The 26,468-nt window shown below is 43.9% G+C and overlaps 1 protein-coding gene across 4 annotated transcripts in view; it reads right to left on the bottom strand.

The window, feature by feature from the left end:
• NLGN2 (neuroligin 2) overlaps window positions 1-26,468 on the bottom strand; it is a 260,819-nt gene that overhangs the window by 31,778 nt on the left and 202,573 nt on the right. For all 4 annotated transcript variants that reach the window (XR_016307274.1, XR_016307275.1, XM_089656768.1 and 1 more), the window contains 2 exons: window positions 12,628-12,777; window positions 890-1,075 (listed from right to left, as the gene is read on the bottom strand). Coding sequence is in view for 2 of the 4 variants with exons in the window: in XM_089656768.1 (XP_089512894.1) it covers window positions 890-1,075; window positions 12,628-12,777 (336 nt within the window). In the remaining 2 variants the exon portion in view is untranslated. The remainder of the gene's footprint in view (window positions 1-889; window positions 1,076-12,627; window positions 12,778-26,468) is intronic.

Below are 26,468 nucleotides of genomic sequence, written 5' to 3'. Positions count from 1 at the left end.
AAAAAGATTGAGAAAAGCTGCTTTAAAGCCTAACTCCAGCATACCAAGCTTAGAACAGCGCTCAAAGCCAGAGACTGAGCTCCCATGGTCCTCAGGTAAGAGGTGCAGGCTGCCAAGAAGCCCATTATTTCAAGGGTTCCTCTGGGGCAAAAATGTTCAGAAAGGCTGCTTTAAAGCCTAACTCCAGCATACCAAACTTAGAATGGTGCTCAAAGCCAGAGGCCGAACTTCCACCATCCTCGGGTAAGAGGTGCAGACTGCCAAGAAGCCCATCAGAGGCAGTACATGCATGAAATCAAGAAGGCGCCATAATATAGGCATCAAAATGGCTTCAGCCGACAAGTCTCCACCAAAGGCCCCACCCTCTGATGCATTTCATCCTGCCCACCCTGGCAAAATGCATCAGTGGGTGTGGCTTTTGGTGGAGACTCATAGGCTGAAGCAGTTTTAAAGCCTATACTATGGTGGCTGGTTGGGGGAGCGGTGCCTTCTTGATTTCTAACTCCAGCATAACTGATTTTTTTAGTTTTGGATAGAGTGGAAAAGAATATATGTTTTGTTCAGATTTGTAATTCTGTAGGTGAACCCTACTGTGCAGTTTTCCAGACTTCCTGTACTTGTGACACCTGCAAGAGGAAGGGGGGTAGTGGTTGTCACTGGGACAGGTATGCATATATTGGATATCCATGTGTCAAGTTCATTTTAGGAAGGCCACAAAAAGATCCTTGGTGTCATGAAGCTTGAGGCATCCCCCCCCCCCCCCCAAACTCCAATGGATCCATGACCGTTTTTTTTTTCATTTCATCGATTCGGTTCTGCACATTATATCTTATAGATTTTGTAGTCTACCCTAACATTAGATATGTGGATCAATGATGAATCTACTGACCTTCAGAGTGGTGGGACAGGATGAGAAGGCTGACGCAGGACGCCCCAGCTCCCGACCCAAAGATGGTAATTCTCTCCGGGTCCCCTCCAAAATGGCCGATATTTTCTTCCAACCATCGCAACGCTTGAATCTGGTCCAAAAGGCCGTAATTACCTTTTGCCGCCTGTTCCCCCGTACTCATGAACCCTGGAGGGATATGAAGACACAAAAAGTGAAAACAGGTAAAAGTAGGAAGATTTAGAGCCGCCTTTTTGCATCCTTTTTAACACTGAAGAACACTTGAAATAAATGTCAGATCTCAGGGAACCCATGGTAATAATTACTTTGTAATAATTACTTTATGTAAAGCGAATGGTACATTAGCGTAAATAATGAGTTGTAGATATAAAAAGAATAAGGAATGTGACACACTTAGCATATCTGACACCCAGGGCTTTTCTATGCCACAAAATTATTTATAGTAATAATAATGAAATGAATAATACCATTGGGTGGAAAATAAATGTAGACAGTGAAAATGGTAGTATTCCCTCAAATGGTCAACGGTGAAGAAACGCCCACTTAAAATGAAATATGTGTGTAGGTGATCAGTGGAGAATGGCCTTCCTATATATATATATAGCTGGCCAGTGAAGATGGACCTTCTTATATGGGTGGTCAGTGGAGAAGATCCTTCTTATATGGGTGGTCAGTGGAGAAGATCCTTCTTATATGGGTGGTCAGTGGAGAAGATCATTCTTATATGGGTGGTCAGTGGAGAAGATCATTCTTATATGGGTGGTCAGTGGAGAAGATCATTCTTATATGGGTGGTCAGTGGAGAAGATCCTTCTTATATACTGTAAGTGGTCAGTGGAAATGGCCCTTCCTAAATATGTGTGTAGGTAGTCAGGGGAGATGGTCCGTCTTATATAAATGGTCAGTGGAGAAGGCATTTCTAATATAAGTTTTTGTAGGTAGTTAGTGGAGAAGGTCCTCCTTATATGCTCTAGGGGTATAGGTGGTCAGCAGAGAAGGACCTTCTTATACTGTATAGGTGGTCAGTGGAGAAGAGCCTTCTTATCTTGCTGTATATTTGGTCGTGGGCAATTCCTTCCTATATAGATGTAAAGGTGATCAGTGCAGAAGGGCCTTCATATATAATACTGTATAGGTGGTCAGTGGAGAAGGACCTTCTTATATAGGTGGTCAGTGGAGAAGAGCCTTCTTATCTTGCTGTATATTTGGTCGTGGAAAATTCCTTCCTATATACAGTAGAAGTAAAGGTGATCAGTGCAGAAGGGCCTTCATATATACTAGGTGTAAAGGTGATCAGTGCAGAGGGGCCTTCATATATAATACTGTATAGGTGGTCAGTGGAGAAGGACCTTCTTATATAGGTGGTCAGTGGAGAAGAGCCTTCTTATCTTGCTGTATATTTGGTCGTGGAAAATTCCTTCCTATATGCAGTAGAAGTAAAGGTGATCAGTGCAGAAGGACCTTCATATATACTAGGTGTATAGATGGTCAGGGAGAAGGACCTTCTTATATAGGTGGTCAGTGGAGAAGAGACTTCTTATCTTGCTGTATATTTGGTCGTGGACAATTCCTTCGTATATAGGTGTAAAGGTGATCAGTGCAGAAGGGCCTTCATATATACTAGGTGTATAGGTGGTCAGGGAGAAGAGGCTTCTTATATGGGTATATAGGCGGTCAGCAGAGAAAGGCCCTCTTATATAGGTGTATAGGTCGTAGGGGAGAGGAGCCTCCTTATATAGGTGTATAAGTGGTCAGCAGAGAAATGCTGGTTTATAGGCAGTCTGTGGAATTGGTCATTCTTATATAGGCTTATAGGTGGTCAGTAGAGAAGGGCCTTCCTATAAAGCTGTATAGGTGGTTAGTGGACAAGGACCTTCTTATATAGATTTAAAGGTGGTCAGTGGAAGAGGTACTTCTAATATAGCTGTATACTTGGCCAATGAAGGAGGGCCTTCTTATATAGGTGCATAGGTGGTCAATGGAGAAGGGCCTTCTTATGTATTTATATAGGTGGTCAGTGAAGAAGAGTCTTCTTATGTATTTATATAGGTGGTCAGTGAAGAAGAGTCTTCTTATGTAGTTATATAGGTGGTCAGTGGAGAAGGGTCTTCTTATCTAGCTGTATCGTCGGTCATGGACAAGGCTTTCTTATATAGGTGCATCAGTGCAGAAGGGCCTTCTTATCTAGTTATATAGGCATTCAGCAGAGAAGGGCCTTCTTATATAGGTGTATAGGTGGTAGGGCAGAAGGACCTTCTTCTATAGGTGCATAAATACTCAGCAGAGAAGCGTCTTCTTAAATAGGTGTATAGTTGGTCCATGGAATAAGACATTCTTATATAGGTGTATAGTTAGTCAATGGAGAAAGGTCTTATTATGTAGTTATATAAGTGGTCAGTGAAGAAGGACCTTCCTATGTAGTTATATAGGTCGTCAGTGGAGGAGGACTTCTTATTTAGTTATATACTGTAGGTGGTCAGTAAAGAAGGACCTTCTTATGTAGTTATATAGGTGTTCAGTGAAGAAGGACCTTCCTATGTAGTTATATAGGTGTTCAGTGAAGAAGGACCTTCCTATGTAGTTATATAAGTGGTCAGTGAAGAAGGACCTTCCTATGTAGTTATATAAGTGGTCAGTGGAGGAGGAATTCTTATTTAGTTATATAGGTGGTCAGTGAAGAAGGACCTTCTTATCTAGTTATATAGGTGGTCAGTGAAGAAGGACCTTCTTATCTAGTTATATAGGTGGTCAGTGAAGAAGGACCTTCTTAAGTAGTTATATAGGTGGTCAGTGAAGAAGGACCTTCTTATGTAGTTATATAAGTGGTCAGTGGAGGAGGAATTCTTATTTAGTTATATACAGTGGGCGGTCAGTGGGGCAGAACATTCTTATATAGGTTTAAAGGTGGTCAGTTGAAAAGGTCCTTCTTATATAGGTGTATACGTGGTCAGGGGAGAAGAGCCTTTTTATATAGATGTATAAGTAGTCAGCAGGGAATAGCCTTACTATATAGACGTAAATGTGGTCAGAATAGAGGGGCCCTCTTATATAGGTGGTCAGTGGAGAAAGGCCTTCTTATGTAGGTATATAGGTGGTCAGTGGAGAAAGGCCTTCTTATGTAGGTATATAGGTGGTCAGTGGAGAAAGGCCTTCTTATGTAGGTATATAGGTGGTTAGTGGAGAATGGCTTTGTTGGACTGGTAGCTATTACAAAGATTGTTTACCTGACAGATTGATAAACAGATTATTGATGCAATTGGTCTGTGATTGGGGGAGCAGAAACTGTTTGATGCACAAGGAATCCTTAGGACCTTCTGGAGGAACCACAGGGTTTCACAGAACCCTGGATGAGAAAACCTGATTTAGAGAATTAATTTTGCTAAGGTTGTGTGAAGGACACCGAGATATCTTTTGTATGGTTTCACCCTCATTATGGAAAAGGTGAATGCTGTTAAAAGCTTTCCACGGTGGCTAAACACAGTATAGTGACAGTTGTTCTTTGGGAATATGGTGCCATTCTTTGGCTCCTTTTCACCCTGCCCCATGAAGCAAAACCAGTCACGTGATGAATCTGGTTTGACCTTTCTGGACCAACACAGCTGAAGATATTGAAGGCCAAAGGGGATCTGTAGCATCTCACACGGTAAATGCAACATTAGCAATAACTGATCTGATATCATTTCCTGAGAATTTCTGAGGATTTTGGTTGTTAATGAGAGTTTGAGCTTCTCTACTAATTGGCTCTTGTAACCTTTTCATGAAACATTGTGCTTAGACGAGGTGTACAGTGAGAGTTCTAATTGCTTTCCTGGAAGGGGAATTGGCTCTTCTGCAATTATTGTTTTTTAATGCGGACTTTCTGCAAGCTGCTGGTATAGGTTACCCAAAACCTGCTTCAAAGGGAATGTACTGTATAGTCATTGAAATGATTTTTTAGCCATACACCATATAGCCAAGAGTACGAGAACCCCCCCTCCAATGGCTGAGTTCAGGTGAAGGGTCCTGGTAATGCTATATCATACAAAGACATTGTAGATAATTGTATTTTTCCAACCTTGTGGTCACAGTTTGGCGAAGACTCTTTTCTGTTCCAGCATGACTGAAACAAAGCCAGCTCCCAGGGCTGGGACAAGGGGTGGGCAGGAAAGGCGGCTGCCCTGGTGGTATCATATGGGATGGGGGGTGCTGAATGGAGAGTTCCTACCTATAAGCTGGCAGGAGTAATGACAGCAGCTTCAGACTGGTGCTGGGGATGAGTATTTGTGTTAGGAGGGGGGAGGGAGAAGAGGATAAGCGCTAGTAGGGGGGTTTGGGGAGAATATGAGCTGGGGGAAGGGGATTGGGGGGAGAGGATTTGTACTGGGAAGAGGAACTTTGGGGGTGGCAGTGGCATGAGATTTATTTTAGGAGGCAAAGATGGGGGGGAGGATTTTTGCTGGAAGGGGGGATGGTGGGGGTAAAGATGTGTGCTGGGTTGGGGATTTTAGTGGGGGGGGGATTTGTACTGGAAGATGGGAAAATTTTGCTTGGGGAGAATTGTGGCTTACAAAAGTAATATATGCTTAGGGGTAAGATTACGGGGGAGAGGGAAGGGATTTTTGCTGACACATAATGCTTGTACATTTTAGAGGGGGGGTGCCATTTGGCATCTTTGCCCTGGGCACTAGATGACCTTGTCCTGGCACTGCCAGCTCCGTAAAGATATGGTTCAACCAGTTTGGAGTGGAGGAAGTCAGGTGTCCTGTACAGAGCCTTGACCTCAAACCCTACTGAACACATTTGGGAAGGAACGTCGATGGTGAGTCAGGTCTTCTCATCCAACATAAGTACCTGACCTCACAAGTGTTCTTTTGGCTAATTGGACACAAATTCCCACAGATACTCTCAAATAGTTTTCAGTAAACTACCCCAGAAGAGTAAAGCCAGCCCCATAAAAGCATGTTTTGTAGGGTTTGGTGTCGAAGAACTTGAATGTCCTGCACAGATACCTTAGCCCTACTGAACACCTTTGCGATGAACTGGAATGGGACAAGTCTTCTCATCCAACATCTCCATAAAGACATGGTTTGACTGGTTTGGTGTGGAGGAACTCGAGCATCCTGCACAGAAGCCTGAACTCAACCCTACTGAACACCTTTGCGATGAACTGGAATGGGACAAGTCTTCTCATCCAACATCTCCATAAAGACATGGTTTGACTGGTTTGGTGTGGAGGAACTCGAGCATCCTGCACAGAAGCCTGAACTCAACCCTACTGAACACCTTTGGAATGAACTGGAATGGGCCAGGTCTTCTCATCCAACATCTCCATAAAGACATGGTTTGACCATTTTGGTGTGAAGGAACTCGAGTGTCCTGCACAGAACCCTGACATCAACCCTACTGAACACCTTTGGGATGAACTGGAATGGGCCAGGTCTTCTCATCCAACATTTCCATAAAGTCATGGTTTCACCAGTTTGGTGTGAAGGAACTTGAGTGTGCTGCACAGAAGCCTGAACTCAACCCTTCTGAACACCTTTGGGATGAACTGGAATGGGCTAGGTGTTCTCAACCAACATCTCTATAAAGGCATGGTTTGACCAGTTTGGTGTGAAGGAACTTGGGTGTCCTGCACAGAACCCTGACATCAACCCTACTGAATACCTTTGGAATGAACTGGAATGGGCCAGGTCTTCTCATCCAACATCTCCATAAAGACATGGTTTGACCAGTTTGGTGTGAAGGAACTTGAGTGTGCTGCACAGAAGCCTGACATCAACTCTACTGAACACCTTTGGGATGGGCCAGGTCTTCTCATCCAACATCTCTATAAAGACATGGTTTGACTGGTTTGGTGTGGAGGAACTTGAGTGTGCTGCACAGAAGCCTGACCTCAACCCATTACACTTTTTATTAGGCTCTGTATGTTGAAAAGTTTTGCCTTCTCTGGCCTCCCCCCATCCCCATCAACTCATCAATGGAAATTATTTAAAAGAAACTTTTCCATTTTTATTGCATACCTTATTTTAGACCCAGTGATGTCATCACTAGTTCTATGTGCTTCTCTATGCAATGCAGACAAATCATGGCTGGTGGGAGGGGCAACATTGTGCTTTACAGTCAAGCTGTGGAGGAAAGCGCTTGATAACACTGGGCCTCCTCCAGCCAGGAAGTGAGGCGGATTTCTATCTGACTTGCTGTAGCTTCTAATGCACACTGTGAGAAACTCACAGTGTGCAGTGAAAGCACAGTAAACATCTTCAGTCCAGGAGAGGAGCCGGTACAACCGCACAAGACTGAAGGGAAGACCGGAGTGTGTCTATATCCGTATGGGAAGAAAAAGCTGTGAGGAACGTGGGATGACGGAAAGAGGAATTTACGGCGAGAAGGAGACACACGGGGGGGGTAAAGATGCGGAGGGCGGGCAATGGAGACAAGGCAACACTTACAAGGAAATGTCATAAGATTTACTGTCACTGTAGGGAGGGGGTCTTTACGGTAAGAGTGGCTAAACTGCGGAATTCCTTACCGCAGGAAGGTAGTAATGGCAAAATCAATGAAGGAACATAAAAAGAGGACGGAATGATTTTCTGACAACCAATAATATCCCCAGTTATAAGTAGTGAGGAGAGTCACAGGGAAGAAGAGGTAACTATTCAGAGCCAAGGAATTGATCCAGCTAAATCTGTGAGGTCAATGAGCGGCTATTTCCCGAGAGGACTGATTGGCTCCAATCGGGGGACCAAAACTGCCCGACAGAGAATCATTTCATCCTGTATAATGCAGGATGGAGAGCCGTAGGTTGGAACAGGACTTTTCTACTTGGGCAGTCCTTGGATTAAAGTGGAACTTTAGCCCTGGTTCACACCGAATGCGATTTCAAAGTGGTGCGATTTGGTCCAATTTCAAAGTGGTGCGATTTGGTTCAATTTCAAAGTGGTGCGATTTGGTCCCATTTCAAAGTGGTGCGATTTGGTCCCATTTCAAAGTGGTGCGATTTGGTCCCATTTCAAAGTGGTGCGATTTGGTCCAATTTCAAAGTGGTGCGATTTGGTCCCATTTCAAAGTGGTGCGATTTGGTCCCATTTCAAAGTGGTGCGATTTGGTCCCATTTCAAAGTGGTGCGATTTGGTCCCATTTCAAAGTGGTGTGATTTGACACAGGTGCGATTTCCCTGCCTTTTACCTCGTAGCCTAGGACAGTCCATTTGCACTGAAGTGGTGAAAAAGTAAGGCAGGGACTACTTTTCAAACTGAGCTACTTGAAATCGCATCGAATGCAGCTTCAGGTGCCGTTTGTAAATTGCATGCTGGGCTTAGTCAGAAGTCCTGCTTGATCACTGGCCCCTATTGCAGGCACGGCTATGTTAAAACATGAACGATAAGTGCCTCTAGTGTGTAAAATCCGGTAATACATTGTCTCACCCTGCTCTGCACATGCTCAGTTGCTCTGTGCTGAAAATGTAGAGGCCGATCTGTTGTCAGCCTAAAGATTTACTGCTGCTCAGGGGCTCTGGGCTTTTGGTAGCAGAATTTTTAATATGAATGTGGAATGTGTATTCCTTGGCAGCTTGGAAGAGTCGCCAAATTCTGATTTTATATATATATGTGCCTGCGTGGGTTTCCTCCGGGTTTCCTCCCACACACCCAGACATACTGGTAGGTTAATTGGATCCTGTCTAAGTTGGCCCTGGTATATGAATGTGAGTTAGGGACCTTAGATTGTACACCCCTTGAGGGTTAAGAATTGTTAAGTACTGATGTGAATGGACTATATATATATATAACATTTTTCATTTATTTATTTACTTTTAATTATTTAAGTATTTATTTCAGGTACTTTTATAGCGCCGTCAATTTACGCAGCACATTACACCCCTATATATATATGTAAAACGCTGGTTAATTGACGGCACTATATAAGTACCTGAAATAAATACTTAAATAATTAATAGTAAATAAATAAAATGTATAAATACAGTGAAGGAAATGTGTATTTGCCCCCTCTGATGCTGAATGTTCGCCCCCCACACAGAAATGATCGGTCTAACAATGGAATGTTCGCCCCTCACACAGAAATGATCGGTCTAACAATGGAATGTTCGGTGTAACACTGAGAGACAGAATACAACAACAAATTCAGCAGAAATGCGTCTAACAAATGATGACGGATCTGCATGTTCATGAGGGAAAGAAGGATTTGATCCCCTATCATTCAGCAGGATTTCTGGCTCCCAGGTGTCTCTCATACAGGTAACAAGCTGAGATTAGAAGCAGTCTCTTAAAGGGAGTGCTGCTAATCTCATTGTGTTACCTGTATAAAAGACACCTGTCCACAGGAGCTATCAAACCATCAGATTCCAAACTCTCCACCATGGCAAAGACCAAAGAGCTGTCCAAGGATGTCAGGGACAAGATTGTAGACCTACACAAGGCTGGACTGGGCTACCAAACTATGGCCAAGCAGCTTGGTGAGAAGGTGACAACAGTTGGTGCAATCATTCACAAATGGAAGAAACACAAAACAAGTGTCATTCTCCCTAGGTCTGGTATATATACAGTGCTTTGAAAAAGTCTTCCTCCCCCTGAAATGTCTCCCATGTTGTTGTTACAATGTATTTATTGGGATTGGATGTGATAGACCGACACAAAGTGGGACATAATTGTGAAGTGGAAGGAAAATGAGAAATGGTTTCCAACATTTGTGACCAATAAATCTGTGAAAAGTGTGGCGGCATTTGTATTCGGCCCCCCGGAGTCAATGCTTTGTAGGACCCCCTTTGGCTGCAATTCCAGCTTCAAGTCTTTTTGGGGATGTCTCTTTGCACATCTAGAGAGGGACATTTCTGCCCGTTCTTCTTTGCAGAATCCCTCAAGCTCTGTCAGATTGGATGGAGAGCGTCTGGGAACAGCAATTTTCAGGTCTGGCCACAGATTCTCCATTGGATTTGGGTCTGGACTGTGACTGGGCCATTCTAACACATGAAGATGCTTTGATCTGAACCATTCCATTGTAGCTCTGGCTGGATGTTTCGGGTCGTTGTCCTGCTGGAACAGGGGTGTAGATAAGGAGAGGAGAGTTGCCAACCATCCCTGCAGGCTGAGCCCTCGACATTTCCACTCGCCCACGAATGGAAATAAGGTGAGGGTGTCGAGCAGCGGTGGTACTAGGGGCGGTGGTGGGGGCGGTGACAAGCAGCGATCTCCTGTATGGCTTTCAATAAAGCAGCTGAAAGCTGTGGGAGGAAGAGGAGATGAAGCAACTTCCAGCTGCTTCATTGAAAGCCATACAGGAGATCGCTGCTTGTCACCGCCCCCGCCACCGCCCCTCCCACACTCCCCTAGTCCCAGCGCTGCTCACCGCCCCCAGCGCTGCACAAAACGGTTCAGTTTTCTTTCTGGCCCCTCCCACCACCGCTGTGTTCTTCTTAGTGCCCAGACCCTCCCCTCATCCTCTGTACCAATAGGAGAAGAGGGGAGAGAATCTGGATCTGCTCTGCTTCCCCCTGGGCCCGCCCACACTCCAGTCTGTGCAGCTTCAGAAGAGTTTTGGGCAGGACACTGAACACAGAGCAGGCGACAGTCACGACTCTAATGCTTCTGAAGGAGTCATGGTGAGTCTTACCTCCCTTCCTTCCACCCCCCCTTCCTTCCTTCCATCCTTCCACCACCCCCCTTCCTTCCATCCTTTACACCCCCCCTTCCTTCCACTGCCTCCTTCCTTCCACCCCTTCCTTCCTTCCATCCCCCCTCCCTTCCTTCCATCCCCTCTCCCTTCCTTCCACCCACCCTCCCTTCCTTCCATCCTTCCACCCCTCTCCCTTCCTTCCATCCTTCTAGACCCCCCACACCTTCCTTCCACTGCCTCTTCCTTCCACCCTCCCCTTCCTTCCACCCACCCCTCCCTTCCTTTCACCCACATCTTCCTTTGCTTCCTTTGACCCACCTTTTCCTTTCCTTCCTTCTACTCACCCCTTCCTTCCTTCCACTCACCCCTTCCTTCCACCCACTCCTCCTTTCCTTCCTTCCACTCTTCAATCCTTCCTTCCTTCCACATACCCCTTCCTTCCTTCCTTCCTTCCTTCCTCTCACTCCTTCCTTCTTCTCACTCCTTCCTTCCTTCCTTCCTTCCTTCCTTCCTTCCTCTCACTCCTTCCTTCTTCTCACCCCTTCCTTCCTTCCTTTCTTCCTTCCACCCACCCTTCCTTCCTTCCACCCACCCCTTCCTTCCTCTCACCCCTTCCTTCCACCCACCCACCCATTCCTCCCTTCCATCCATCCACCCCTTCCTTCCTCTCACCCCTTCCTTCCACCCACCCTTCCTTCCTTCCACCCACCTCTCCCTTCCTTCCACCAACCCCTCCTGTCCTTCCTTCATTTCTTCCTTCCACCCTTCATTCCTTTCTTCCTTCCACCCACCCCTTCCTTCCCATGGGCCTCTTGGCTGCTTCTCTGATGAATGCTCTCCTTGCCCAGCCTGTCAGTTTAGGTGCATGGCCATGTCTTGGTAGGTTTGCAGTTGTGCCGTACTCTTTCCATTTTTGGATGATGGATTGAACAGTGCTCTGTGAGATGCTCAAAGGTTGGGAGATTTTTTTATAACCTAACCCTGCTTTAAACTTCTCCACAACTTTATCCCTGACCTGTCCGGTGTGCTCCTTGGCCTTCATGATGCTGTTTGTTCACTAATGTTCTCTAACAAACCTCTGAGGGCTTCACAGAACAGCTGGATTTATACTGAGATCACATGACACACAGGGGGACTCTATGTACTAATTAGGTGACTTCTGAACGCAATTGGTTCCACTAGATTTTAGTTAGGGGGATCAGAGTAAAGGGGGATGAATACAAATGCCGCCACACTTTTCAGATATTTATTTGTAAAAAATGTTGAAAACCGTTTCCCATTTTCCTTCCACTTCAGAATTATATGTCACTTTGTGTTGGTCTATCACATCAAATCTCAATAAAATACATTGATGGTTCTGGTTGTAACATGACAACATGGGGAACATTTCAAGGGGGAGGAATACTTTTTTGAGGCAGTATATATATATATATATATATATACTGTGTATAAAGTATGTATGTATGTATATATATATATATATATATGTATATACATATGTAGAGAGAGAGAGTAAAAGTTTTTTTACAAAAGAAATTAGTGATTTCTTTCTAAAACATTTGTGTTTTTTCTTTTTTTATATAGGAAGGAGGGTGGAGGGATGAATAAATATTCAGGTTAATTAGAGATTAAATAGGAATAATTTAATATTTAAAAAATACATTTTGTTTGTTTTACTCGCTAGGTTGCTGGAAGTAGCAGTATGAATAGGTCAAAGCACATTGCTTTAATCTGCACATAAAAGAACTAATCAAAATACGTTGTAACAGTAACATTGTTACAATGTATTTATGAATGAGGCCTGCAAACAGGCTTCATTCATACAGGATCCACTGTCGGTGCTCCTAGGACACAGATAAAACTGGACCCAGTGATTACACGAAACAAAGTATGTCCACAATATGTTCAAGGTACAGTTTCACATTTTATATATTATATATATATATATATATATATATATATACAGTATATATATATACACACACACACACACATACAGGTACATGTTTTTTTATTAGATTTTTAACACTCATTTTAGCAGGGGAGATTAGGAAGGGTCAATGTATCTCTTTAATTTCTAGAAATGCTACCAAATGATGGAAGTTGACCTACCAAGGACTCCCAGCCGGTAGTTCATAGTGACCACGATGACGTTGCCGTACGCGGCCAGCACGCTGCCATCGAACATGTTCCCCGTCCCTTCCATGTAGGATCCCCCGTGGATGAACATCATAACGGGTTTCTTGCCGCTGTCCCGGATATCTGCATGGGAAAAGAGACACTTCAGAGGGTCACATGATCAATCAAGGACTTACTCTTCCGTCTTCATGCCCACAGTGCACATCGCCCTCCCCAATAGGAGGAAATGACATGGGGGGGTAAACGTCATATCTGATGGTAGGGATGTGAGCAAACCTAAAGAGAAACTTGGAGGCTGCCAGTGCCGACCTCTCTCTAACCCTGTAACATTGTAGACCAAAATAAGGACTTTCGTCTATACTCTGAACCTGCTGATCTCCTTACTTGGACTAGGAGAGAGTCAGCCTGGCTGTAAGCATTTGCAGAAGGAACTTTCTCCAATGCTGCTCACGGCCTCACCTAGGCATTGGGTCATGTGATCTCTGCTTAAAGGGCATGTCAAGGCAAAATAAAAAAAAAAAATCATAATTAATACAACTTTTGAAAACATGCACATTTCCCCATATTGTATCCCTTTGAACACGCGGCAAGTACAGTAGAATACTTGTTGGTGCGCCAGAACCAAAGCATGCTCGTATCTTCCCTTTGACACAACACAGTTCTGAATTCTTCCACAGGTGGTGTCAGCCCTGCCTACATCATTTCTGATTGGTTACAGAGAGCATAGGTTTCTCTTCCTCCCTCCTAATCTCCATAGCCCTCCTCCTCTCCATAACTCCTGCTCTTCCTCATAGCCCCTCCTTGTGCAGGGGCAGAGAACGCAGGAAGTTATCCGTTCATTTCTGACAGATCAACAAGAATTTTTTTGCACTTATTGAACAGATAGAACAAACAACTTTCTATGATATGTTTAGCAGACCATAAGGGAACACATACGAGAAGACCATTGCCTGGTCATACACTTTAAATCGAGGGTAGGAGTAAGGGTTGGTGTTGGAGGTGGACTTAGCTTGGATGGTCCTCCACAAGGCTCATCAACTGGGGGAACGGGGTCTGATAGGAATGTAGGAAGCCTGGTTCTACTACAATCTGATTGTAAAGTCTGAGTGTGATATTCAGGGAGCAATTCTCATCCAACTAAAAGCTAAGAGTGAGCGTTGTTCTACTAAAGCCCATCAGGATCTCATGGTAAAGTATTAGGCCCAATCCTTCTAGAGCCCAGTAATAGTATTTGTTTAGTTATTGCCTTGTGGTCATCGAACCTGAAAGCTATTAGGCTTTTCCCTGCTAGAATCCAGTCAGTGGTAAGCTCTAAAGGCTTGCACGACTAGAACATAGAATACTTATTTGTATTTCTGGTCAGCCAGTCTTGTAATCCAGACCTCACGATCAGGTCCAGGATCTCCTTCAGCTACTTACTAGAGCCTGGTCCAGGACCCATGTGTGGACAATAAACGAGCCACAACTCCACAGAATATCTCGGCATTAGAAACAACTTACAAGGTACTATCTAGGTGGTACCATGTTCCAACAAGAATAGCTAAGTACATCCCAGACTACCCATCCAAGGTTCTATCTGGGTGGTACCTTGTTCAAACAATAGCTAAGTATGTTCTGGAATACCCATCCAAGGTACTGTATAGGTGGTACCTTGTTTCAACAAGAATGATTAAGTACATTCCAGTCTGCCCATCCAAGGTGCTATCTTGGTGGTATCTTGTTCCAACAACAATAGCTAAGTTTGTTCTGGACTACCCATCCAAGGTACTATCTAGGTGGTACCTTGTTCCAACAAGGATAGCTAAGTATGTTCTGGAACACCCATCCAAGGTATTGTCTAGGTGGTTACCTTGTTCCAACTAGAATAACTAAGTACATTCCAGACTACCCATCCAAGGTACTATCTAGGTGGTACCTTGTTCCAACAACAATAGCTAAGTTTGTTCTGGACTACCCATCCAAGGTACTATCTAGATGGTACCTTGTTCCAACAACAAAAGCCAAGTCTGCTCCGGACTACCCATCCAAGATACTATCTATGTGGTACCTGTTCCAACAAGAATAGCTAAGTATGTTCTGGAATACCCATTCAAGGTACTATCTAGGTGGTACCTTGTACTAACAAGAATAGCTAAGTATGTTCTAGACTACCAGTCCAAGTTACTATCTAGGTGTTACCTTGTTCCAACAAGATACTATCTATGTTAGGTGGTACTTTGTTCCAACAAGAATAGATAAGTATGTTTGGACTACCCATCCAAGGTACTATCTAGGTGGTACTTTGTTCCAAGTACAATCGGGACTACCCATTTTCTTGTTTTCATGGCTGTGAAGAATCAGGCATGTAGTTACATATTCGGTGGACCTGCTGTTTAGTGAGATCCTTTTTGCTCTGAGATTTTTCATAGCCTTGCTTGCTTATTTGATAGTGCCCTTCACTTGGACCCTCAGATTGCCCTGCTGAATAATAACACCTAGGGACTGACCAGAGTCCAAATTAAGCTCCTACTAAAAATTGCAATGGCAGCTAAGCAAACCATTGCTAAGTCCTGGAAAACATCTACTTCCTGTATCTTGGCTACGAAGCATAGGGTCACTAAAGCGATGACACATGCCAAAATTGAAGCTGCTCTACAGGACGGAGTTTGCTCTTACTCTAAAGTAGCCATTCTCAACCAGGGTTCCTCCAGAGGTTGTTAGGGGTTCCTTGGGCTGTGGCTCATTGTCCTCCTATCTGCTGGTACCTGGACTGTTCTGGGTCAAAAGCCACTTGGAAGAACCAGAGACATGACACCAATGGATTTTTTAAGCTGTCTGTAAGGGTGCCATTCTGACCACTACTGTAAGGTGGGTTATTCCCACTGATTACCAGTGTAAGGGGCATTCTTTCCACTGACTCTCAATGAATTAATTTTATCAGGGATTCCCTGAGACCTGAAAATTATTCCAAGTTATTTAGAGGGTTCCTTTGGGGTAAAAAAAGGTTGAGAAAGACTGTTCTAACGTCTGGCAACCTTGAGTTGACAAGTTTTCACTCCTGACTTTGATACATCTCTCCTAGGACCTTGACCCTTAGAAACACCATACCCATTGATATCTCAATAGCCATGTATACCATGGCAGCCCAGGAAACATCACCCTCCCTTCTCTCCCCTCCTACCCTCATCGTTCTCTCCTGACCTTTTTCCGATAACAGCCTGCCCCATATCCAACCCCCGAGCTATAGCTGGGGAGGGGCATATAGCGATCATCTGGATAGCTGTGTATTCTTATTGTAGAATGTTGTTCACCCACTTGAGAGTGTATTTCCAACAATTACACATCAGGGAATGCTTACCTTGCTGTTTCTATAAGTGACCCTTCAGTTAAACATACACTCACCGGCCAATTTATTAGATCCACCTGTTCAATTGCTTGGTAACACAAGTTGCAAATCAGCCAATCACATGGCAGCAACTCAATGCATTTAGGCATCTAGACGTGGTGAAGATGACTTGGTGAAGTTCAAACCGAGCATCAGAATGGGGAAGAAAGGGGATATAAGTGACTTTGAGCAGATGGGCTGGTCTGAGTATTTAAAAAAACTGCTGATCTACTGGGATTTTCATGCACAACTTCCTCTAGGGAAATTGAGACTCATCAGACCAGGCAATGTTTTTCCAGTCTTCTATTGTCCAGTTTTGGTGAGCCTCTGCGAATTGTAGCCTCCGATTCCTGATCCTAGCTGACAGGAGTGGCACCCGTTGTGGTCTTCTGCTGCTGTATTTCAAAAACTGCTGATCTACTGGGATTTTCACGCACAACCATCTCTAGGGAAATCGAGACTCATCAGACCAGGCAATGTTTTTCCAGTCTTCTATTGTCCAGTTTTGGTGAGCCTCTGCGAATTGTAGCCTCCGATTCCTGATCCTAGCTGACAGGAGTGGCACCCGTTGTGGTCTTCTGCTGCTGTATTTGAAAAACTGCTGATCTACTGGGATTTTCACGCACAACCATCTCTAGGGAAATCGAGACTCATCAGACCAGGCAATGTTTTTCCAGTCTTCTATTGTCCAGTTTTGGAGAGCCTGTGCGAATTGTAGCCTCCGTTTCCTGATCTTAGCTGACAGGAGTGGCACCTGGTGTGGTCTTCTGCTGCTGTATTTGAAAAACCGCTGATCTACTGGGATTTTCCCGCACAACCATCTCTGGGGTTCACAGAGAATGGTCCGAAAAAGAGAAAATATACAGTTAGGAGAAGTTGTGTGGAGGAAAATGCCTTGTTGAGGTCAGAGGTCAGAAGAGAATGGGCAGACTGGTTCCAGATGATAGAAAGGAAACAGTAACTCAAATAACCAGTCATTACAACCAAGGTGTGCAGAACACCATCTCCGAATGCAATGTCCAACCCTGAAGCAGATGGGCTACAGCAGCAGAAGACCACCCTGGGTGCCACTCCTGTCAGCTAAGATCAGGAAACGGAGGATACAATTCGCAAAGGCTCACCAAAACTGGACAATAGAAGATTGTAAAAACATTGCCTGGTCTGATGAGTCTCGATTTCCCTAGAGATGGTTGTGCATGAAAATCCCAGTAGATCAGCAGTTTTTAAAATACTCGGACCAGCCCATCTGGCACCAACAACCACGCCACGTTTAAAGTCACTTAAATCCCCTTTCTTCCCTATTCTGATCCTTGGTTTGAACTTCAGCAAATCGTCTTCACAACATTTAGATGTCTAAATTGCTGCCTTGTAATTGGCTGTTTAGCAATTTGTGTTACCAAGCAATTAGGACCTAATAAAAAGGTCGGTGAGTGCAGTCTGCCTTGGATTCTGATACCAGTAACTCCTCGGGGCATGGAGGGTGTAGATAACGCAAGCAGCATTTGTATACTCCCTGTATATAGCTCTGTTAAACTCAATACAATATACGGGGCCTAATGAGCCATTAAGCATTTTCTTTCTATCTAGAGCTTTGTGGTAACTTAGCCTGACACAAACCCACGAGTCTTGTCCCACCAGGGCCTGGTGACACATTATAAAGCCTCGGCTTGCAAGAGCCTTTTTTAGTGAGTTGTTGAGTCTTTTCCTCTCTAGAGCCTTGTAGTAATGAGTCTGGCCTAAACCAAATAGGTCCAGCCCTGCTAAGACCTGGCAGTTAATAAAAGTAGAACCACGAAGTGTAAGTAGCATAATATAAAGTCTCACCTTGCTAGAGCCTTTTTTGGTGAGCTGCTGAGCCTTTATTTTTCTCTCCCTAGCCTTGTAGTAACAGAGCTCAACAAAAATCAATCAAGCCCAGGCCCTATTGAAGCCTGGTAGGTATTTAAAATTAGAGCCACAATACCTTGCACTACGAAGGTTTGTTAGCACATCATAAAGCTTCATCTTGCTAGAGCCTTTCTAGTTGAGTCTTTTTATCTAAAGTCTTGTGGTAACAAAGTCTGACATAAACCATAAAAGTTCCACCCTTCCAAAGCCTCCTAGTTTCTAAAACTAAAGCCTGTTAGTGAACCATGAAGTTTTGTACTACGAAGGTTTGTTAGCACATCATAAAGCTTCATCTTGCTAGAGCCTTTTTAGTTGAGTCTTTTTATCTATAGCCTTGTAATAATAAAGTCTGACATAAACCATAAAAGTTCCACCTTTCTAAGGCCTCCTAGTTTCTAAAACTAAGCCAGGTAGTGAACCATGAAGCTTTGCACTTCGAAGGTTTGTTAGCACATCATAAAGCTTCATCTTGCTAGAGCCTTTTTGGTTGAGTCTTTTTATCTATAGCCTTGTAGTAACAAAGTCTGACATAAACCGTAAAAGTTCCACCTTTTTAAGGCCTCCTAGTTACTAAAACTAAAGCCTGGTAGTGAGCCATGAAGTTTTGTACTACGAAGGTTTGTTAGTACATCATAAAGCTTCATCTTGCTAGAGCCTTTTTAGTGGAGTCTTTTTATCTAAAGGCTTGTGGTAACAAAGTCTGACATAAACCAAAAAAGTTCCACCCTTCCAAAGACTCCTAGTTTCTAAAACTAAAGCCTGTTAGTGAACCATGAAGTTTTGTACTACGAAGGTTTGTTAGCACATCATAAAGCTTCATCTTGCTAGAGCCTTTTTGGTTGAGTCTTTTTATCTATAGCCTTGTAGTAACAAAGTCTGACATAAACCGTAAAAGTTCCACCTTTTTAAGGCCTCCTAGTTACTAAAACTAAAGCCTGGTAGTGAGCCATGAAGTTTTGTACTACGAAGGTTTGTTAGTACATCATAAAGCTTCATCTTGCTAGAGCCTTTTTAGTGGAGTCTTTTTATCTAAAGCCTTGTGGTAACAAAGTCTGACATAAACCAAAAAAGTTCCACCCTTCCAAAGCCTCCTAGTTTCTAAAACTAAAGCCTGGTAGTGAACCATGAAGCTTTGCACTTCGAAAGTTTGTTAGCACATCATAAAGCTTCATCTTGCTAGAGCCTTTTTAGTGGAGTCTTTTTATCTATAGCCTTGTGGTAACAAAGTCTGACATAAACCATAAAAGTTGCACCTTTCTAAGGCCTCCTAGTTTCTAAAGCCTGGTAGTGAACCATGAAGCTTTGCACTACGAAGGTCTGGTAGCAGGTTATAAAGTCTAATTTTGCTAGAGCCTTTTTAGTGAGCCGTTGAGCACTTTTTTCCCCTCCAAAGCTTGTAGTATCAGATCCTGACATAAACCAAATAAGCCCTGCCCTGTTAAGGCCTGGTAACTAATTATCTACTAAAACCCAGCAGTGATCCATTAAGCCTTACACTACAAAGGTCTGCTAGCACATTAAAGCTTCATCTTGCTAGAGCCTTTTTAGTGAGCCTTTGAGCCTTTTTTCTCCTCAAAGCTTTTAGTAACAGATTCCGACATAAGCCAAATAAGCCCTGCCCTGTTAAGGCCTGGTAGTTAATTAAAACTAGAACCAGGTGGTGAACAACAAGAAAAAAGGGGAAAAGGGAACCTCCCCAAATTCTGGGGATTTTCAAGGTGCCATCAATGATAATCACCAAGGTGGTGAACCATGAAGTCTTACACTACGAAGGTCTGGTAGCCCATTATAAAGCTTCATCTTGCTAGAGCTTTTTAAGTTAGCTATTAGGCATTTTCTTGTTATATAGAGCCTTGTAATAACAAAGCCTGGCATAAACAAAATGAGCCTTGTCCTACTAAGAATTGGCAGCACATTATAAAGTCCCATCCTGCTAGAGCTTTTTTAGTTAGCCGCCTGTTGAGCCTTTTTTTTTTGCATAACAGAGCACTACAGGAACAGAGACAAACATAATCCAAAAGAGCCCTGACCTGACCACCACATAGGTTCATTATCACAGTATTATAAAGCTTGACCTTGCTAGAGCCTTTTCAGTGAGCCTTTTTTGCTTTGTAGAGCCTTGCAGTAAACGAGCCAGGCATAAACCAAACGAACCCTGACCCGGTTAGGCCCAATTAGAACCAAAGCCTTGCATGACTAAGGCCTGGTATAACAATATACAGCCTCTTCTTAATAGAACCTCCTTAGGTAATTAAAGCCTTTTTCTCACTCTAGAACCTGCCAATGAACTTAGCCTTGTCCTACTAAGGGCTGGTAGCAATTTATAAAGCTTTACCTTGCAAGAGCCTTTTTAGTGAGCTCTTAAGTCTTTTCTTACTATGTAGAGCCTTGTAGTAAAGGAATCTGGCATAAATCAAATCATATCTGTTTTGCTAAGGCCAGTAGATAATTAAAGCCCTTTTCTCATTTTAGAGCCTTCCAATGAACCACAAAACCTTGCCCTACTAAAGCCCGGTAGTCATTTATAAAGCCTGGCCTTGCTAGAAACTTTTGAGTGAGATGTTAAGCCTTTTCTTTCTATTCGGAGCCTCGTGGTAATGAAACCTGACATGAATAGGACCTATCTTGCTAAGGCCAATAGGTAATTAAAGCCTTTTACTCATTCTAGAACCTGCCAGTGAACTATAAAGTCTTCTCATACTAAGGCCTGGTAGCAATTTATAAAGCCTCCCCTTGCAAGAGCCTTTTTTTAGTGAGCTCTTAAGCCTTTTCTTTCTATCCAGAGCCTTGTAGTAAAAGAATCTGGCTTAAATTGAAGAAGACCTGTCTTGCTAAGGCCAATAGGTAATTAAAGCCTTTTTCTCATTTTAGAGCCTGCCAGTGAACCATAAAAGCTTGCTGGTAGCAATTTATAAAGCCTCACCTTACAAGAGCCTTTTTAGTGAGCTCCTAAGCCTTTTCTTTCTATCCAGAGCCTTGTAGTAAAGGAACCTATCTTATATTGTATAAGACCTGTCTTGCTAAGGCCAATAGGCAATTAAAGCCTTTCTCCATAAAGCCTTGCCCTACTAAGGCCTGATAATAATTTATAAAGCCTCACTTTGCTATAACCTTTTTAGTGAGCTTTTAAGCCTTTCCTTTCTATCCAGAGCCTTGTAATAAAGGAACCCAGCTTATATTGAATAAGACCTGTCTTGCTGAGGCCAATAGGTAATTAAAGCCTTTCTCCATAAAGCCTTGCCCTTACCAAGGCCTGGTAATAATTTATAAAGCCTCACCTTGCTAGAACCTTTTGAGTAAGCTGTTAAGCCTTTTCTTTCCAGAGCCTTGTGATAATGTAGCCTGACATGAATCGAATAAGACCTGTCTAGCTAAGGCCAATAGGCAATTAAAACCTATTTCTCACTCCAGAGCCTGCTAGTGAACTATAAAGGCTTGTCTTACTAAGGGCTGGTAGCAAATTTTATAAAGCCTCACCTTACAAGAGCCTTTTTAGTGAGTTCTTAAGCCTTTTCTTTCTATCCAGAGCCTTGTAGTAAAGGAACCTAGCTTATATTGCATAAGACCTGTCTTGCTAAGGCCATTACATAATTAAAGCCTTTCTACATAAAGCCTTGCCCTTACCAAGGCCTGATAATAATTTATAAAGCCTCACCTTACTAGAACCTCTTGAGTAAGCTCTTAAGCCTTTCCTTTCCAGAGCCTTGTGGTAAAGTAGCCTGACATGAATCAAATAACACCTGTCTTGCTAAGCCCAATAGGTAATTAAAGCCTTTTTCTCACTCTAGAGCCTGCCTAGGAAGTAAAAATCCTTGTCTTACTAAGGGCTGGAAGCAATTTATAAAGCCTCACCTTACAAGAGCCTTTTTAGTGAGCTCCTAAGCCTTTTCTTTCAATCCAGGGCCTTGTAGTAAAGGAACCTGGCATACATGGAATAAGACCTGAACTGATAAGACCTCATAGGTTATTAAAGCTTTTTTTTTTCTCATTCCAGAGCCCACCAGTGAACTACAAAGCTTTATCCTACTAAGGCCTGGTAGCAATTTATAAAGCCTCACCTTACAAGAGCCTTTTTAGTGAGCTCCTAAGCCTTTTCTTTCAATCCAGGGCCTTGTAGTAAAGGAACCTGGCATACATGGAATAAGACCTGAACTGATAAGGCCTCATAGGTTATTAAAGCTTTTTTTTCTCATTCCAGAGCCCACCAGTGAACTACAAAGCCTTGTCCTACTAAGGCCTGGTAGCAATTTATAAAGCCTCACCTTACAAGAGCCTTTTTAGTGAGCTCCTAAGCCTTTTCTTTCAATCCAGGGTCTGGTAGTAAAGGAACCTGGCATACATTGAATAAAACCTGAACTGATAAGGCCTCATAGGTTATTAAAGCTTTTTTTTCTCATTCCAGAGCCCACCAGTGAACTACAAAGCCTTGTCCTACTAAGGCTTGGTAGCAATTTATAAAGCCTCACCTTACAAGAGCCTTTTTAGTGAGCTCCTAAGCCTTTTCTTTCAATCCAAGGCCTGGTAGTAAAGGAACCTGGCATACATGGAATAAAACCTGGACTGATAAGACCTCATAGGTTATTAAAGCTTTTTTTTCTCATTCCAGAGCCCACCAGTGAACTACAAAGCCTTGTCCTACTAAGGCCTGGTAGCCATTTATAAAGCCTCACCTTACAAGAGCCTTTTTAGTGAGCTCCTAAGCCTTTTCTTTCAATCCAGGGCCTTGTAGTAAAGGAACCTGGCATACATGGAATAAAACCTGGACTGATAAGACCTCATAGGTTATTAAAGCTTTTTTCTCTCATTCCAGAGCCCACCAGTGAACTACAAAGCCTTGTCCTACTAAGGCCTGGTAGCAATTTAAAAAAGCTTCACTTTTGCAAGAGCCTTCATAATAAGTTACAAAGCCGATTCTTTCTCTCCAGAGCCCCGTAGTAGCCGAATATTTCGGGTAAACTCTAATAATTCATTTAACCCTTGTCGTCCATCTTCACCCTGCCTATGAATCAGACAGCCCCAGTCTGGCAGGAAATTATGAAGCCTTGCTAGAGCCTTTTTAATGAGCTATTAAGTGTTTTCTTTCTCTCCTGAGCCTTGTAGTAACAAAGCCTGGCATAAAACGATGAAACCTGGTAGTTAATTAAAGCCTTGTCCTTCTACAGCCTGCCAGTGAACCACGAAACCTTGCCCTACAGAGTCTTGATGGTAAATTAAAGCCTTATGCTCCCAGAACCTGCCATTAAACATAAAGCTTTGCCCTACCTGGCCATAAATTCTAAAGCCTTGTCCTCTTGGATCCTGCCAAAAAAACATAAAGCCGTGGCCTCCTAAAACTTAGTAGTAAATTAAAGCCTTGTCCTCCCGGAGCCTCTGCCAGTGACCCATTAAGGCTCGTCTTCTTCCAGCATCGTGGAGAACCATTAATCTTGTCCTGTTAGAGGACTTCTAGGAAGACGTATAGTTGAGCTTTGATGAAAGCCGTTATCTCCTGGCCTGACGAAGCTTTTTTTCTCGTTTTGTTCATCTATTAGCCCCTGGCCTGACACGGCCTCTGAGTAATCTATTAAGTCATGGCCCGTTAGATTGTTTCCTATCCGGCTATTACGTATTGTTTAGCCAGAGCTCTATTATCTCCCGTGGCGGAAGCACAATGGATTGTGGGGTCGCGATTTCCCAGAGCCATCATTACCCTGACAGTGTTACTATACATAGCACAGTGGTGACTACATAGGCCGTTCTGTGCCCAACAACTACAAGTCCCAGCAAGCTGACCTTCCTGGAAAAGCTGGGGGCTTCAATGCTTTTGGGTTGGTGTCTCAGTGTAGTGACGTCAGAGGACTAGCATGACAGCCAGACCAATAGCTTTTTCAGGCCAGCAATGGCGGGTCACATATTTCTATTATGACCAGTTGACTTTCATTTATCTTGCGTCATTGACCTTTGTCTTTATACTTCTGTCTCATTGGCTGCCCTGAGTCCCTTGTCACATTGAGAAAATCATGGGCCCTGGGCAGAAAGCTTCTGTCTGATCACTCAACCCCTTTATGTTATCTCTTGGAGGCCCTTTAAGTAGACTTTAACACCCAAGGGCCCTTTAAGTAGACTTGAAGGGCTTCTTTCATTCATCTTGGGTCTTTGGCCTCCATACTTGTGTCACATATGCCACCCTGTGACCCTTGTCACACTAATGCCTTCATGGGCCCTGGGCAGCAGGCTCCTGTCTGGTGCATTCTATTTGAACACTCAACCCCCTAATGCCACCTCCTGGTGGCCCTTTAAGTAGACTTTAACACCCAAGGGCCCTTTAAGTAGACTTGAAGGGCTTCTTTCATTCATCTTGGGTCTTTGGCCTCCATACTTGTGTCGCATATGCCACCCTGTGACCCTTGTCACACTAATGCCTTCATGGGCCCTGGGCAGCAGGCTCCTGTCTGGTGCATTCTATCTGAACACTCAACCCCTTAATGCCACCTCCTGGTGGCCCTTTAAGTAGACTTTAACACCCAAGGGCCCTTTAAGTAGACTTGAAGGGCTTCTTTCATTCATCTTGGGTCTTTGGCCTCCATACTTGTGTCGCATATGCCACCCTGTGACCCTTGTCACACTAATGCCTTCATGGGCCCTGGGCAGCAGGCTCCTGTCTGGTGCATTCTATCTGAACACTCAACCCCTTAATGCCACCTCCTGGTGGCCCTTTAAGTAGACTTTAACACCCAAGGGCCCTTTAAGTAGACTTGAAGGGCTTCTTTCATTCATCTTGGGTCTTTGGCTTTGGCCTCCATACTTGTGTCACATATGCCACCCTGTGACCCTTGTCACACTAATTCCTTCATGGGCCCTGGGAAGCAGGCTCCTGTCTGGTGCATTCTATTTGAACACTCAACCCCTTAATGCCACCTCCTGGTGGCCCTTTAAGTAGACTTTAACATCCAAGGGCTCTATAAGTAGACTTAAAGGGCTTCTGTTGTTTAGCTTGAGTCTTTGGCCCTGGCCATCATGCTTCTGTCTCATTGGCTGCCCTGTGACCCTTGTCACATTAATACGTTTATGGGCCCCGGGAAGCAGGCTACTGCCTGTTGCATTCTGTCTGATCACTCAACCCCTTTACGCCACCTCCTGGTGGCCCTTACAGTAGGCTTTAATGCCCAGGGGCCCTTTAAGTAGACTTTAATACTCTAGGGCCCTTTAAGTAGACCTAGAGGGCTTCTGTTGTTTATTTTGGGTCTTTGGCCTTCATACTTGTGTCACAAATGCCACCCTGTGACCCTTGTCACACTAATGCTTTCATGGGCCCTGGGCAGCAGGCTCCTATCTGGTGCATTCTGTCTGAACACTCAACCCCTTAATACCATCTCCTGGTGGCCCTTTAAGTAGACTTTAACACCCAAGGGCCCTTTAAGTAGACTTAAAGGGCTTCTATTGTTTATTTTGGGTCTTTGGCCTTGGCCATCATACTTCTGTCTCATTGGCTGCCCTGAGACCCTTGTCACATTACTACTGTCTGGCGCATTCTATCTGAGCACTCATATCCTCAATGCCACTTCCTGGTGGCCCTTTAAGTAGACTTTAATGCCCAGGGGCCCTTTAAGTAGACTTTAATACTCTAGGGCCCTTTAAGTAGACCTAGAGGGCTTCTGTTGTTTATTTTGGGTCTTTGGCCTTGGCCATCATACTTCTGTCTCATTGGCTGCCCTGTGACCCTTGTCACATTACTACTGTCTGATGCATTCTATCTGCACACTCAACCCCCTAATGCCACCTCCTGGTGGCCCTTTAAGTAGACTTTAATGCCCACGGGGCCCTTTAAGTAGACTTAAAGGGCTTTTTTCATTCATCTAGGGTCTTTGGCCTTCATACTTGTGTCACAAATGCCACCCTGTGACCCTTGTCACACTAATGCTTTCATGGGCCCTGGGCAGCAGGCTCCTATCTGGTGCATTCTGTCTGAACACTCAACCCCTTAATACCATCTCCTGGTGGCCCTTTAAGTAGACTTTAACACCCAAGGGCCCTTTAAGTAGACTTAAAGGGCTTCTATTGTTTATTTTGGGTCTTTGGCCTTGGCCATCATACTTCTGTCTCATTGGCTGCCCTGAGACCCTTGTCACATTACTACTGTCTGGCGCATTCTATCTGAACACTCATATCCTCAATGCCACTTCCTGGTGGCCCTTTAAGTAGACTTGAATGCCCAGGGGCCCTTTAAGTAGACTTAAAGGGCTTCTTTTATTCATCTTCGGTCTCTGGCCTTCATACTTGTGTTGAATATGCCACCCTGTGATCCTTGTCACACTAATGCTTTCATGGGCCCTGGGCAGCAGGCTCCTGTCTGGTGCATTCTATCTGAACACTCAACCCCTTAATTCCATCTCCTGGTGGCCCTTTAAGTAGACTTTAATGCCTAGGGGCCCTTCAAGTAGACTTAAAGGGCTTCTGTTGTTTATCTTTGGCCTTGGCCATCATACTTCTGTCTCATTGGCTGCCCTGAGACCCTTGTCACATTAATACTATCTGGTGCATTCTGTCTGAACACTCAACCCCTTAATACCATCTCCCGGTGGCC

Source organism: Staurois parvus, unplaced genomic scaffold, assembly GCF_062004578.1.
Source record: "Staurois parvus isolate SC_StPar_1 unplaced genomic scaffold, SC_StPar_1.0 ptg000936l, whole genome shotgun sequence".
In the NCBI taxonomy this organism is placed as follows: domain Eukaryota; kingdom Metazoa; phylum Chordata; class Amphibia; order Anura; family Ranidae; genus Staurois; species Staurois parvus.
This window is presented reverse-complemented; position numbering and strand designations above follow the sequence as displayed.